Below are 13,616 nucleotides of genomic sequence, written 5' to 3'. Positions count from 1 at the left end.
GCTCTTCAGTCCTTGTTTGGAGGAAGACTGCATAAAGACCTGGAGCCTAGAGGTTCTGGTCAAACCAAATGATCACTGATAAGCAAGCTATTGGTGAGGAAGTGCTGCTTGAAAGCACTGCTGACGACATCAATCCGCTGTTTTGTTGATGGTTGAGAGTGGACTGATGGGGTGGTAATTTATTGGATTGAATGTGTCTTTTTTTTGGAATAGAAAAATTCTTTTTCTTTGGGGAGTCAGGAGACATTGTTCTTGTAACTTTGGAATGGGACATAGCTGAGTAATATCTGAATTTTTTGGGTAGATGTCAGTGTTGTATCTACACTGAAACCGTTTGGTTAGTGGTGCAACTAACTCTGAAGCACAAGTTTTCTGCTGGAGCTTGTCAGGTACCATAGATTTGCCATATCCAGAATGTTCAACAGTATTATATCACATGGAATGAATCAAATTTGCTGAAGACTGGCTTCTGGATTGGTAGGGATTTCAGGAGGTGGGATTTAGAGGACGAGAGGGGGGATTTAGCGGTGGGAGATGAGGAAATGGTGGAGGCCTTAAATAAGTTTTTTGCCTCGGTCTTCACGGAGGAGGACATGAATAGTTTGCCAGATATTAAAGATAGGAGGATGGTAGGAGTTGAGAGCCTGAATGCGATTACTGTCACTAGAGAGGTAGTGCTTGATAGACTAATGGGACCGAAGGTGGACAAGTCCCCAGGACCGGATGGAATGCACCCCAGGGTTCTGAAGGAAATGGCAGAGGTGATAGTGGATGCCTTAGTAATTATTTATCAAAATTCGCAGGATTCCGGGGAAATGCCGGGAGATTGGAAAACGGCTAATGTTATGCCGCTGTTTAAAAAAGGTAGCAGATAAAAGGCAGGGAATTACAGGCCGGTTAGTTTAACATCTGTAGTTGGAAAAATGCTTGAATCCGTCATCAAAGAAGGAATAGCGAGGCACCTAGAAAGGAATGGTTTGGTAGGGCAGACGCAACACGGATTCGTTAAGGGGAAGTCGTGTTTGACAAATTTATTGGATTTCTACGAGGATGTGACTAGTGTGGTAGACAGAGGGGAACTGGTGGATGTGGTGTTTTTAGATTTTCAAAATGCGTTTGATAAGGTGCCTCATAAAAGGTTGCTACAGAAGGTTAGGGAGCACGGAGTTGGGGGTAAGGTGTTAGCGTGGATAGAGGATTGGTTGTCTAATAGGAAGCAGAGAGTTGGTATCAATGGGTGCTATACTGATTGGCGGTTGGTGACTAGTGGAGTGCCCCAGGGATGCGTGCTGGGGCCTCAGCTATTTGCCATTTATATAGATGATCTGGAGGAGGGGGCTGAGTGTAGGGTGACGAAGTTTGCTGATGACACCAAGATGAGTGGTAAAGCAAATTGCGTGGAGGGTGTGGAAAGTCTGCAGAGGGACCTGGATAGGCTAAGTGAGCGGGCGAGCACCTGGCAGATGGAGTATAATGTTAGCAAGTGTGAGGTTATCCACTTTGGCAGAAACAATAGTAGGAGGGATTACTATTTAAAGGGCGAAAAGCTGCAGCATGCTACGGTGCAGAGGGACCTGGAGGTCCTTGTGCATGAGTCGCAAAAACCCAGTCTGCAGGTGCAGCAGGCGATCAAGAAGGCGAATGGGATGCTAGCCTTTATAGCGAGGGGGATAGAATATATAAGTAGGGAGATCTTGCTGCAATTGTACAGGGTACTGGTGAGGCCGCAGCTGGAGTACTGTGTGCAGTTTTGGTCGCCACACTTGCGCAAGGACATTTTGGCCTTGGAGGGAGTGCAGAGGAGGTTCACCAGGCTGATACCGGAGATGAGGGGGTTGGACTATGAAGAGAGATTGAATAGACTGGGTCTGTACTCGTCTGAGTTTGGAAGGATGAGGGGGGATCTTATAGAGACGTATAAGATAATGAAAGGGATGGATAAGGTAGAGGTAGAGAGATTCTTCCCGCTCAGAAAAGGACAGCAGGACTAGAGGGCACGGCCTCAAGATAGGGGAGGGGGGGGGGGCAGTTTAGAACGGAGTTGAGGAGGAACTTCTTCAAAGGGTGGTGAATCTCTGGAATTCTCTGCCCGTTGAAGTGGTGGAGGCTACCTCACTAAATATATTTAAGTCACGGGTAGATAGGTTTTTGACAGACAAGGGAATTAAGGGTTATGGGGAGAAAGCAGGAAAGTGGAACTGATCCACTTCAGATCAGCCATGATCTTATTGAATGGCGGAGCAGGCTCGAAGGGCTAGATGGCCTACTCCTGCTCCTATTTCTTATGTTCTTATGGTCAAGATAGATGATCCAGTCACAATTTCTGGCTGAAGATGGTTGCAAATCCTCCAGTCTTGCCTTTTGTACTTAAGCACTGGGCTCTGCCAATATTGAGGAGGGGGATGTTCTTGAAGTTTCCTCCTCTTGTCTGTTGTTTAATTGGCTGGAACTAGCACTAACTCTTACAAAAGGTAGATAACTCAAGGAATTCAGAACTAGAGATCTCTTAGACTAGGTTCAATCACCTAGATAGGTCACAGAGAAATTCCCCAGATTCTCCCTCAAATTGTCCCTGGTTTTTAACATCTGGTCTTTCACCATTCATACGCAAGCCACATAAGCTTATGGAAAGCTAGTAGCTTCTATATTGCAACAGGTAAAGTAATTAATAATTAGAATTGCTAAAGTAAAGCTTTGAGCAAAAGAATTAGAGTAACTAAAGTAATTAGCGTGGGACAGGTAAATGAGGCAGAAATTGATTCCCTGTTCATCATTCTTTGTAAATTCGTACTATGAAGCTTCATCGCTGAAGCTTACAAGGCAGATAATATTGTTATGAATGACTGAAAAGTAATGCACGTCTTCACATTATTCTACTTTAACCCTTCTTTAAATTGCTGTTATAGCATAGTATCCTGTGTGCTTTAACTAATTGAATATGGTAGCGGCAAAGGATATCCAAATCAGGACAGTGTTCAAGCCAAAAATACGTTAAGAACTATAAACTGCAGAAAATGAAATATAACTGGAAACTTGACAAATGAACTAAACAATACAGCAAAGGCAAAACCTAATGGCAAACAAGTTTGGTATATCCTCTGAGGAAGAAAGGGAAACATACAGAGGCAAGGATGGATACACACAAGCTAGATTCAAAAACACCCGTACTGCACGCTGAACTAAAAGACAGCAACCAGAAAACTAGGAGTTAAGACTAAATCGCTTTGTTCCACTCCTAATCTGTATTCTACCTATTTTGCCTACACACAATGATTTCTGACAAAACTGCAATTAGATTATTTGGCTATTAAAAATCAGTTTACTGAAAAAAGTAAGAACTGAAAGAGCAAATAGAATTCTAAAGTGCAACATTTACCAATTTTCAAAAGCATACTAGCAAACACATAGAATCTCTACAGTGCAGGAGATGGCCACTTGGCCCATCAGGTCTGCACTGATTCTCTGAAAGACCATCTTACCTGCACTAAATATTGGCATTTATGCCAAGACCCAATTACTGAACATATCTATCAATATTTATTACAAGTGAATAAATCATGCATACCTGTTAAAAATCCACCAGCAACAAAAGTTGTATTTTTGTCGTAGTCTACATGCAAGCTGACAGGTTTGTTGGGGTCTGGTACTACATTCAATCTGATCACCGGACCATCCACTGCATTTTTATTAATGATGGCTTTAGTTTGCAATGTGTATTCTCCCCTGAAATACAAAACGTATACCCATACAGTGCAGCCCGTTTAACATTTTATAAACATTCACCTATTCCTCAGACCATTTAAATAAAATCTATTTGAAAAGCAATTTGATTTCCAAGAATTAAAAACTGTAAAGTGCTGAATCAAACTTAAGTAACTTAACATGCTGTTTATGAACATGTGCAGCTTGAGACTCCTATGCTTTCCTTTTTAATTACTGATAGCCAAAACCCAAACTGAAAATACCAATCATACATTACACTTGCATATAATTCAAATCTAACAAACATGAAAAACATTTCCACTTTTATAAATTCTAGCCATATTAGGTTAACTGGACTGTGATTCCCATATTGACTGGATGATCAACAACTTGAATATTGATGCAAGCCTTGTATGCAGAATCTGGAGTAGCAGTATGATACTTGTTAAAAGCATTACCCTTAGTCCTTTCTAACCAGAAATTCAACAATTTGTTTCCTTCTTCCCTTTTCTTCAAAGCGAAGTACTATTATCTGCAGATAAGACAAATAAGCTGCTCCCAGGTCATTGCCAATTGAATTCCACAACTGTCGGCAAGGAAATGTGCACCATACATAAAGCACAAATAATAACTTCCTTGCAAGGATATAGGGGAGGCGATAATCCAGAAACTCAGCTAATATTCTGGGGACCCATGTTCAAATACCACCATGGCAGATGGTGGAATTTGAATTCACTAAAAGAAAATCTGGCATAAAGAATCTACTGATGGCCATGAAGCCATTGTTGATTGTTGGAAACACCCACCTGGTTCACTAATATCCTTTTAGGGAAGGAAATCTGCTGTCCTTACCCGGTCTGGCCTATGTGTAACTCCAGAGCCACAGCAAAGTGGCTGACTCTCAATTGCACTTCAAGGGCAACTAGGCATGGGCAATAAATGCTGGCCAGCCAGTGACGCCCATGTCCCATGAATGAACAAAAAAAGTTCTGTTCATTTATTCTGACCTTTCCCTAATATCCATATGAAGGAAATTGCAGTTAAATTCCAGCATGGACTAAGTTTTGTAATTTAGAAAAAGAAAAAAACTTTCACTTCTATTGCTCCTTTAATGATCTCAGGATATCCCAAAGTGCTTTACTGGCAAATAAGTACTTTAAGTGCATTCACAGTTCCAATCTGTGGAAATGTAACAGACAATTTTTTCACAAGGTGCACAAACAGCAGTAAAATGTGACCAGATGTTGTGTTTATTTTTATACAGTAAGCTGAAAGATAATTTTCCAAGACAGGAAAACTCATCTTTTTTCCGAATAGTGTCGTGAGATTTCTTACAATCCCCTGCCTGTATAGATAGAGCCTTGGGTTAACATTTCACTCAAAACCTGGCACATTTAACAGTGAACCATTCTTTTTTTTCAATTCATTCAAGGGATGTGGGCTTTTCCAGCATTTATTGCCAATCCTCAAATGCCCTCGGAAAGTGGTGAGATGCCTTCTTAAGCCACTGCAATCTGTGTGGTGAATACACCACGGTGCCGTTGGGGAGGGAGCTCTAGGATTTTGATCAAGTGACAGTGAAGGAATAGTGATATATTTCTGTGACAATCCCCACGAGGTCCAAGTGGAATCATTGATTAATCTCCCTTTGATGCTTGTTGAGTTGAATGCGAGTTCCCCTGGTAACAGGTAGTGGTCTGCCCAACTGGAACTCATTATGTGGGCCTTTTATAAGGCAGACCCAGGACTGGGCCTGCTGGATGTTAATCCCAGGCAGGGACTGGTGTGCATACATCATAGTAGTGGTTTTACTTTGCGTTCTGTAATAAACTATGTTTCTTTCCAGTTGGGTTTCCCAAGTCAGTACATTTGCATCCAAAGAATCTGATAAGATTCACTGGGATGGGGGTGGGAATATTGAAAACGGTGTGGTTTGGAAAACTGGAAACTTAGTTATAGGATCCACCTAAAACAAGGCTGACGAAACAGACGCAATGACACTGCCCAGGTCAATGTCACCTCAGCACAGGGCTTTACAAATAAATTAGCCCAGGAATGAGGAATTATTGCAGCTAAATTGCACTGCCACAAACAAAGTGACTCCAAGAAAACGGCCACCCCCTAGACATGGAGCAGGAGATGCTGTATCTATTATTGGCAACTCCAAGCCTACGGCACACCAAGGCTAGATTGGCCATACACACTGAGGAGCCCTAACATATTGTTGGGACCACCATAACTCCAGTTACCCATGGGCAACAGACAGTCCGACTTCCTCAATAGAGGTGCAAGGCCCAGTCTTTTGGGAAAGGACTGGCGACAGAAAATCTGCCCGGATTGGCAATAAATCTTTAAATTGGGTATTAGCAATTTATATAAAGCAATTAGGAATTATCCCAAAGTGTTCAAAGGCGGCCTTAGGGCCAAAATCCACATGGACCCAGAGGCCCAACCTAAATACCTCAAAGCACGATCAGTCCTTATATGCCAAAATGGATGTCAAATTGGAATGTCTAGAGAAACTTGGCATTGTTTGCCAAGTACAATTTGCTGAATGGGCCACGCTAATAGTCCCAGTTTTAAAAACAGACAATTTGGTCCATTTCTGTGGGGATTATACACTGACAGTCAACAGAGCCTCCCATTCAGACAAATACTCTATGCCACATATAAGGACTTGTATCTTCCTTTCCAGTCTGGCTTCCAGACTCATTACAATTTCCAAGTCAGGATGCTGTATGGCTTGGAAAGGGTCTTTCAGGAGTGGTGTTCCTATATGCCTACTGTCCTCATCCTTCTAGATGTTAGTGGTTGTGGGTTTGGAAGGTGCTAAGGAGCCTTGGTGCGTTCCTGCAATGCATCTTGTAGATGGTATACACTGCTGAGTGTTGGTGCTGGAGTGAATGTTTGATCAGGTGCCAATCAAATTGGCTGTTTTGTCCCAGATGACGTCAAGCTTTTCCACTTTCTTGGTTTTGCATTCATCCAGGCAAGGGGAGAGTATTCTATCACACTCCTTGTGCCTTGCAGATTGTGGACAGGCAATGTGGTGCGAGGAAGTGAGCTAATTGCCCCTCAATTCCTAAGCTTTGACCTGCTCTGGTGGCCATGGTATTTATACATCTGGTCCGGTTCAATCTGGCACCAATGGTACCCTCTCCCCCCCCCCCCCCCCCCCCTTAAGAAAGCAGACAGTAAAATATTCAGCAATGATAATGTGATTGAATGGCAAAGGACAATGGTTAGATTCTCTATTCTTGGTCACCATCTGGCACTTGAGTGCATAAATGTTATTTGTCACTTTTTTTAGAGGTGACAAAGATGATTAATGAGGGAAGTGCCATGGATGTAGCATGTATGGACTTTAGAAAGGCATTTGACAAGGTCCTACATGGCAGACTGGTACAAATACTAAAATCACATGGGATTCAAGGTGGGCTGCCTTGGATGGATACAGAACTAGCTTGGTTAGAGAAGGTGCGACAGGGCAGAGTCGCTGAGCAGAGACTGACAGCCAAGTTCTGCACACCTGAGGACAGCCTCAACCGGGATCTTGGGTTCATGTCACACTATCTGTAACCCGCATGACTTGTCTGGGCTTGCAAAATCTCACTAACTGTCCTGTCTGGAGACAATACACATCTCTTTAACCTGTGCTTAAAGCTCTCTCCATTCACATTGTCTGTACTTTTAAGACTTGATTAGCTGTAAAGACTCGCATTCCAATCATTATTCATGTAAATTGAGTTTGCCTCTTTATATGCCCTGTTTATGATCAGAACTCCTACTCACCTGACGAAGGAGCAGAGCTCCAAACGCTAGTGGTGTTTGCTACCAAATAAACTTGAACTTTAACCTGATGCTGTGAGCCTTCTTACTTGGTTAGAAAAAACAGAGAAGTGGCGGAAGAGTGTTTTTCAAAATGGAAATCTGTAGCTAGTGGTGTTCCACATGGAACAATGCTGGGGCCAGCTGTTTGTCATGTATATAAATGATCTGGAAGAAAATGTAGGTCTCTGGTAAGTTTGTGGATGACATGAAGATTGGTGAAGTTGCTGATAGTGCCGGGAATTGTCAAAGGATATAACAGGATACAGATAGATTCGAGACTTGGGCACAGTTAAAGTTTATTAATTAGTCACAAGTAAGGCTTACATTAACACTGCAATGAAGTTACTGTGAAATTCCCCTCGTCGCCACAATCCAGTGCCTGTTCAGGTCAATGCACCTAACCAGCATGCCTTTCAGAATGTGGAGAAAACCAGAGCACCTAGAGGAAGCCCAAGTAGACATGGGGAGAACATGCAAATGCCAAACAGACAGTGATCCAAGCCAGGAATACAGCCTGGGTTCCTGGCACTGTGAAGCAGCAGTGTTAACCACTATGCTATACTGTGCCACCCATATACTGTGCCGCACAGAAAAAGCAGATGGAGTTTAATCCGGCCACATGTTGCATTTTGGAGGTTCAAATTTAGGTGTAAATTATAGTATAAATGGCAGAACCCTTTGGAACATTGACATACAGAGGGATCAGGACGTGCAGGTCCACAGTTCCCTAAAAGTGGCAATACAGGTGGCCAAGGTGATTAAGAAAGCATTTGGCACAACTGCCTTCATCAGCCAGGGCATTGAGTATAAGAGTTGAGAAATTATAATGCAGCTATACAAAACCTTGGTTAGACCGTATTTGGAGTTTTGCATTCAGTTCTAGTCACCACTATATCAGAAGGACGTGGAAGGTTGGAGCAAGCGCAAAGAAGGTTCATCAGGATATTTCTGAAACGAGTGGGGTGTCAATCTTTTATAACTGCAAAGGCGATTATTATAGTAGAAAATTCATGCTAGCATTTTGCTTAAGTTTTCCCTTACTTTAGGTGAAACTGATCAAATACCCAAACATTGAGAGCTATTCGATAAATTCTAAATGATATGTTGTAAACCTTGTGTAGTAGGTGTGATCACATTCAAAATACATTCTCTTAGCTTTTAAGGTATACAGAATTATCTTCCTAAAATGTGTCAACTACAGCTCAGCATTGATGTTCTTGCCTCTGAGTTAGAAAGTTGTGGGTTCAAGCCCTATGCGGGCTGACACTTCAGTCAGGTGTCAACGGTCTTGGCCGAGGAGAGGTTAAATAAACTAGGATTGTTTTCATTGGAAAAACAGGGGTTATGGGGAGACCTGATAGAAATCTACAAAATTTTGAGAAACATAGACAGGGTGAATAGGAAGAGGTTTTTTCCCAGGGTGGAAGTATCAACGGCAAGGAGCCACAAGTTCAAGGTGAGAGGGGGAAAGTTTAAGGGAGATGTGCGGGGGAAGCTTTTCATGCAGAAAGTGGTGGGTACCTGCAAAGCGCTGCCAGAGGTGGTGGAAGCAAGCACATTAGCAAAATTTAAGAGGCATCTGAATGGGTACATGAATAGGGAGGGAATAGAAGGATACAGACCTAGAGAGAGCAGAAAGTTTTTTTTTAGTTTGGTTAGGGCATCGTGATCGGCACAGGCTTGGAGGGTGGAAGGGCCTGTTCCTGTGCTGCACCTTTCTTTGTTCTTTGTCATCCCAAGCCTGACACAAGGCTTGCTGGTTTTGCTGCATTTGGACATGGACTGCTTCAATATCTGAGGAGTCACAATGCTGAACACTGCACAATCACCAGCGAACGTACCCACTTTTGACCGTATGATGGAAGGAAGGTCATCAACGAAGCAGCTGAAGATGGTTGGGCTGAGGACACTACCCTCAGGAACTCCTGCAGTTCTGAAGCTGAGACGATTGATCTCCAACAAGCACAGGCATCTTCTTTTGTGCTGGGTGGGACTCTAAACAGTGAAGAGTCAATCTCCCCACATCCAATTTCCAGTGACTTCAGTTTGCTAGGGTTCTTGATTGTACACTGTCAATCCGTCACTTTGATATAAAGGGCAGTAACTCTCACCTCATCTCTGAGTTCAGCTCTTTTGTCCAGGTTTGAAACAAGGCTCAGTACTGCACTGAAGTGTCAGCCTGCATAGGTCTTGAACCCACAACTTTCTGACTCAAAGGCAAGAACATTAGTGCTGAGCTGTAGTTGACACATTTTAGGAAGATAATTCTGCATATCTTAAAAGCTAAGATAATGTATTTTAAAAGTGATCACAACCACTACACAAGGTTTACAACATATCATTTAGAATTTATTGAATAGCTCTCAACGTTTGGGTACTTGATCAGTTTCACCGAAAGAGAAAACCTAAACAAAATGCTGGCATGAATTTTCTACTACAATATTCACCTTTGCAGCTATAAAAGATTGACATCCCACTCGCTTCAGAAACATTTAGTGCTTCATTAAACAGCATCCATTAAATTAATTACATCCTCGATGGAACTCACAACCATCAAATAAATTTGACAAGTATTACGAATGCAAGGTTTGATCAGCTGGCCATGCTTTAAACTGTTTCCTTAATTTCAAGCAAATGGTGTAATAAAGAGCAAGATGTGTTCTGCTGCCTTTGTCAAATGCCAGGTTTAACACCTAAACACAAAGGGAGAGATTGATGCTTATGCTACTGCAGGCCTAATTGCTAAGAGAGGAGCGCACGAGAAAGAGCATGAAGCTGCTGTAGCCAGAGGGGAGAGGGCTGTTTTTGTTATTAGCTGCAAGACAGAATGTGGGTGGGAAGTCACTTCCTGGTTGAAGATATCGAAAGATGGGCACTTAAGTATTCTGAAAGATTTCTCCTGGTGTGGGCGGAGGTAGAATCATCAGACTGAGCCAAGATGCTGTAGATTGGTTCAGGAATTTGCAGAAGACCGAGGGAAAAGATCTTTGATGCTATGACTCAATAAAACAGAACTAAATTACTGGAACCTGGGAGTAACTTTGGATTGATTTGATTTGTTGTTGTCACATGTACTAACATAGTGAAAAGCATTATTTCTTGCTCGCTATACAAAACATACCATTCATAGAGAAGGAAACAAGAGAACACAGTGTTACAGTCATAGCTAGGGTGTAGAGAAAGATCACCTTAATGCAACTTAGGTCCATTTAAAAGTCTGATGGGAGCAGAAAAGAAGCTGTTTTGAGTTGGTGGGTACATGACCTCAGGCTTTTGTATCTTTTCCCCGACGGAAGAATACAGAAGAGAATGTCTGGGCTGTGTAGGATCCTTATTTATGTTGACTGCTTTGCTGAGGCAGTGGAAAGTGTAGACAGAGTCAATGGATGGACGGCTGGTTTGCATGATGGACTGGGCTACATTCATGACCTTTTGTAGTTCCTTGTGGTCTTGGGCAGAGCAGGAACCATACCAAGCCATAATACAAGCAGAAAGAATGCATCTGTAAAAGTTGGTGAGAATCATAGTTGACATGCCAAATTTCCTTAGTATTCTGAAAAAGTAGTCAAAGATGGGCTTTCTTAACTATAGTGTTGGCATGGGGGGACCAGGAGAGGTTGTTGGTGATCTGGACACCTAAAAACTTGAAGCTCTCAACCCTTTCTATTTTGTCCCTGTTCTCCTCTACACTTCCTGAAGTCGATGACAATCTCCTTTGTTTTGCTGATATTGAGGGAGAGGTTACTGTCGACGCATCAGTTCACCAGATTCTCCATCTCATTCCTATACTCTACCTTGTCATTGTTTGAGATCTGACCCACTATGGTGGTGTCGTCAGCAAACTTGAAAATCGAGCTGGAAGGGAAAATTTGACCACACAGTCACAGGTGTATAAGGAGTATAAGGACTGTTTCTTGTAAAGACTGCAATCTGCAGAGAATATATAGACACATATATACGTGGCACGTAGTTATCAGTCATAGAATCCTGCAGTGCAGGAGACCATTTGGCCCATCGAATCTGCACCTACTACAATCCCACCAAACCCTATCCCCATAACACCATGCATTTACCCTAACTAGTCCCACTGACACCAAGGGGCAATTTAGCATAGCCAATCTACCTAACCTGCACATCTTTGGACTGTGGGAGGAAACTCGAGCACCTGGAGGAAACCCATCAGACAGAAGAATGTGCAAACTCCACATAGTGACCCAAGCCAGGAATTGAACTCGGGTCCCTGGCGCTGCGAGGCAGCAGTGCTAACCACTGTGCTGCCCCATTTTAAGACATAACCTTTCTGTAGTTTTTAGTATTAGTTGCCTACTGAACAATGTTTAGTGCATTTGTTACATTAAATGTCTTAAAATTTGAAATCTTGTGATGTAATTCCTTTAAACTGATCATTGGGAATTCAAATTTATTAAAAGCTATTCTTGCGGGGATCATAACACAAGTGAATTTTGGATACTGAGGACAAAATATACAATTTGATTAAATATGAGATGGTAGCATAGTGGTAATGTTACTGGACTGGTAAACAGATTTGCAATCCTAAGATGAAGACACTTCAGCTCACAATCTTAACTGATTGGTTCTTTTAGATTCCCCAGCCAGGAGAAACAACTTCACAATATCTACCATATCAAGCTCCTTCAGAATCTTCTGTGTTTCAATGAGACCACTTCTCATTCTTTTAAACTCTAGAATACAGGACAATTTACTCAGCCTCTCATCATAGGCCAACCAGCTTATCACCGATGTAATGAATCTTCTCTATACCACCTCTAGGCAAATATACCCTTTCTTAAATAATGCCTGGAAATCAAAACAGCAGTGCTCCAAATGTGGCTTCATGAAAACCCTGTGCAATTGCAGCGAGATTTCTTATTCTTGTGTGACAATCTCCTTGCATTAAAGGCTAACATGTTGTTGGAATATATGTGTAGTTTGGTACGTCTCAAAGAGGTTCTTATTCTGGTATAGTTTAACAGCAAGTATTTGTTGTCTACTCAGAACCACAAGTCTAAGCTAGGAGCTGTTTACCTCTACACATGTCTACGTCTATATAAGATTACCCTCTAGGATCTGGTCATGAGCTCTTGTACATTCCCGTACAAGGGAAGTACTGTACCCAGTCCCCCTATGTGAGACTATTATATTCAATATGCTATTTGACTTCCTAAAAGGTGGCACAATTAAGGACGTAAGAGAAGAACTGAGTGGGATAGCAGATCCAGTTGTCATGGTCCACGCAACCACCAATAACAGGTGGAACTAGGAATGGTCATTTCGTGAAAGAGCTTGAAGAGTTAGGATCCAAATTGAAATGCAGAATCTCACGTAATAAGCCCTGGAAATTGCAAACTGGAAAAGAGAAAACCAGTCAGCTGATAAAATGTGTAGCTAAAAGTGTATTTTAGAAGGAGTTTAATGAATGGGGCAATGGTACCAATTTTGAAAAATGAAGGTATTGTTAAGACAGGATCTACTTAGACTTGGCAGAAACCAATGTCCCGGTGAAACAAATAATTAAGATTCAGGGAGAATTCTAGCAACAGCAAGTTTTAGTTTCCTCGGGCAACTTATCAAGGAACCAACATAATGAAAAATTACTTATAAAATCATAGAATTCTACAATGCAGAAGGGGGCCATTCGGCCCATTGAGTCTGCATGCACTAACCACAATCCCACCCAGCCCTATCCCCATACCCCATGGCAATTACCCTAGGGAATCTTCTTGACAGTAAGGGGCAATTTAGCACGGCCAACCCACCTACCCTGCACATCTTTGAATCGTGGAAGGAAACCCACGCAGACACAAAGAGCATGTGCAAAATCCACACAGACAGTCACCCAAGCCGGGAATCGAACCTGGGTCCCTGGCGCTGTGAAGTAGCAGTGCTAACCACTGTGCCATCTGTGCATTCATATGGTGCCTTTCAAGACCTCAGAATGCTAATCATGCTCTCCAACCAAGAAGGTACTTTTGAAGTAAAGTAGGAAACAGTCTATTATGCACAGCTAGCTCCCACAAAAAGCACTGTGGTAGTGAGCAGATAATCATTACAAAAAAATGGAT

General features: G+C 42.3%; 1 protein-coding gene across 1 annotated transcript in view; it reads right to left on the bottom strand.

Moving 5' to 3' along the window:
* The window catches only part of smchd1 (structural maintenance of chromosomes flexible hinge domain containing 1), a 168,502-nt gene that overhangs the window by 49,524 nt on the left and 105,362 nt on the right, over window positions 1-13,616 (bottom strand). Inside the window, exon 32 of the mRNA XM_080194305.1 lies at window positions 3,566-3,723. Coding sequence (XP_080050431.1) covers window positions 3,566-3,723 — 158 coding nt within the window. The remainder of the gene's footprint in view (window positions 1-3,565; window positions 3,724-13,616) is intronic.

The sequence above is a fragment of the Carcharhinus amblyrhynchos genome, chromosome 8, assembly GCF_965287045.1.
Source record: "Carcharhinus amblyrhynchos chromosome 8, sCarAmb.v2.hapA, whole genome shotgun sequence".
NCBI classification, from domain to species: domain Eukaryota; kingdom Metazoa; phylum Chordata; class Chondrichthyes; order Carcharhiniformes; family Carcharhinidae; genus Carcharhinus; species Carcharhinus amblyrhynchos.
The sequence above is the reverse complement of the archived record's forward strand: the minus strand, read 5'-3'. Positions and strand labels throughout refer to the sequence as shown.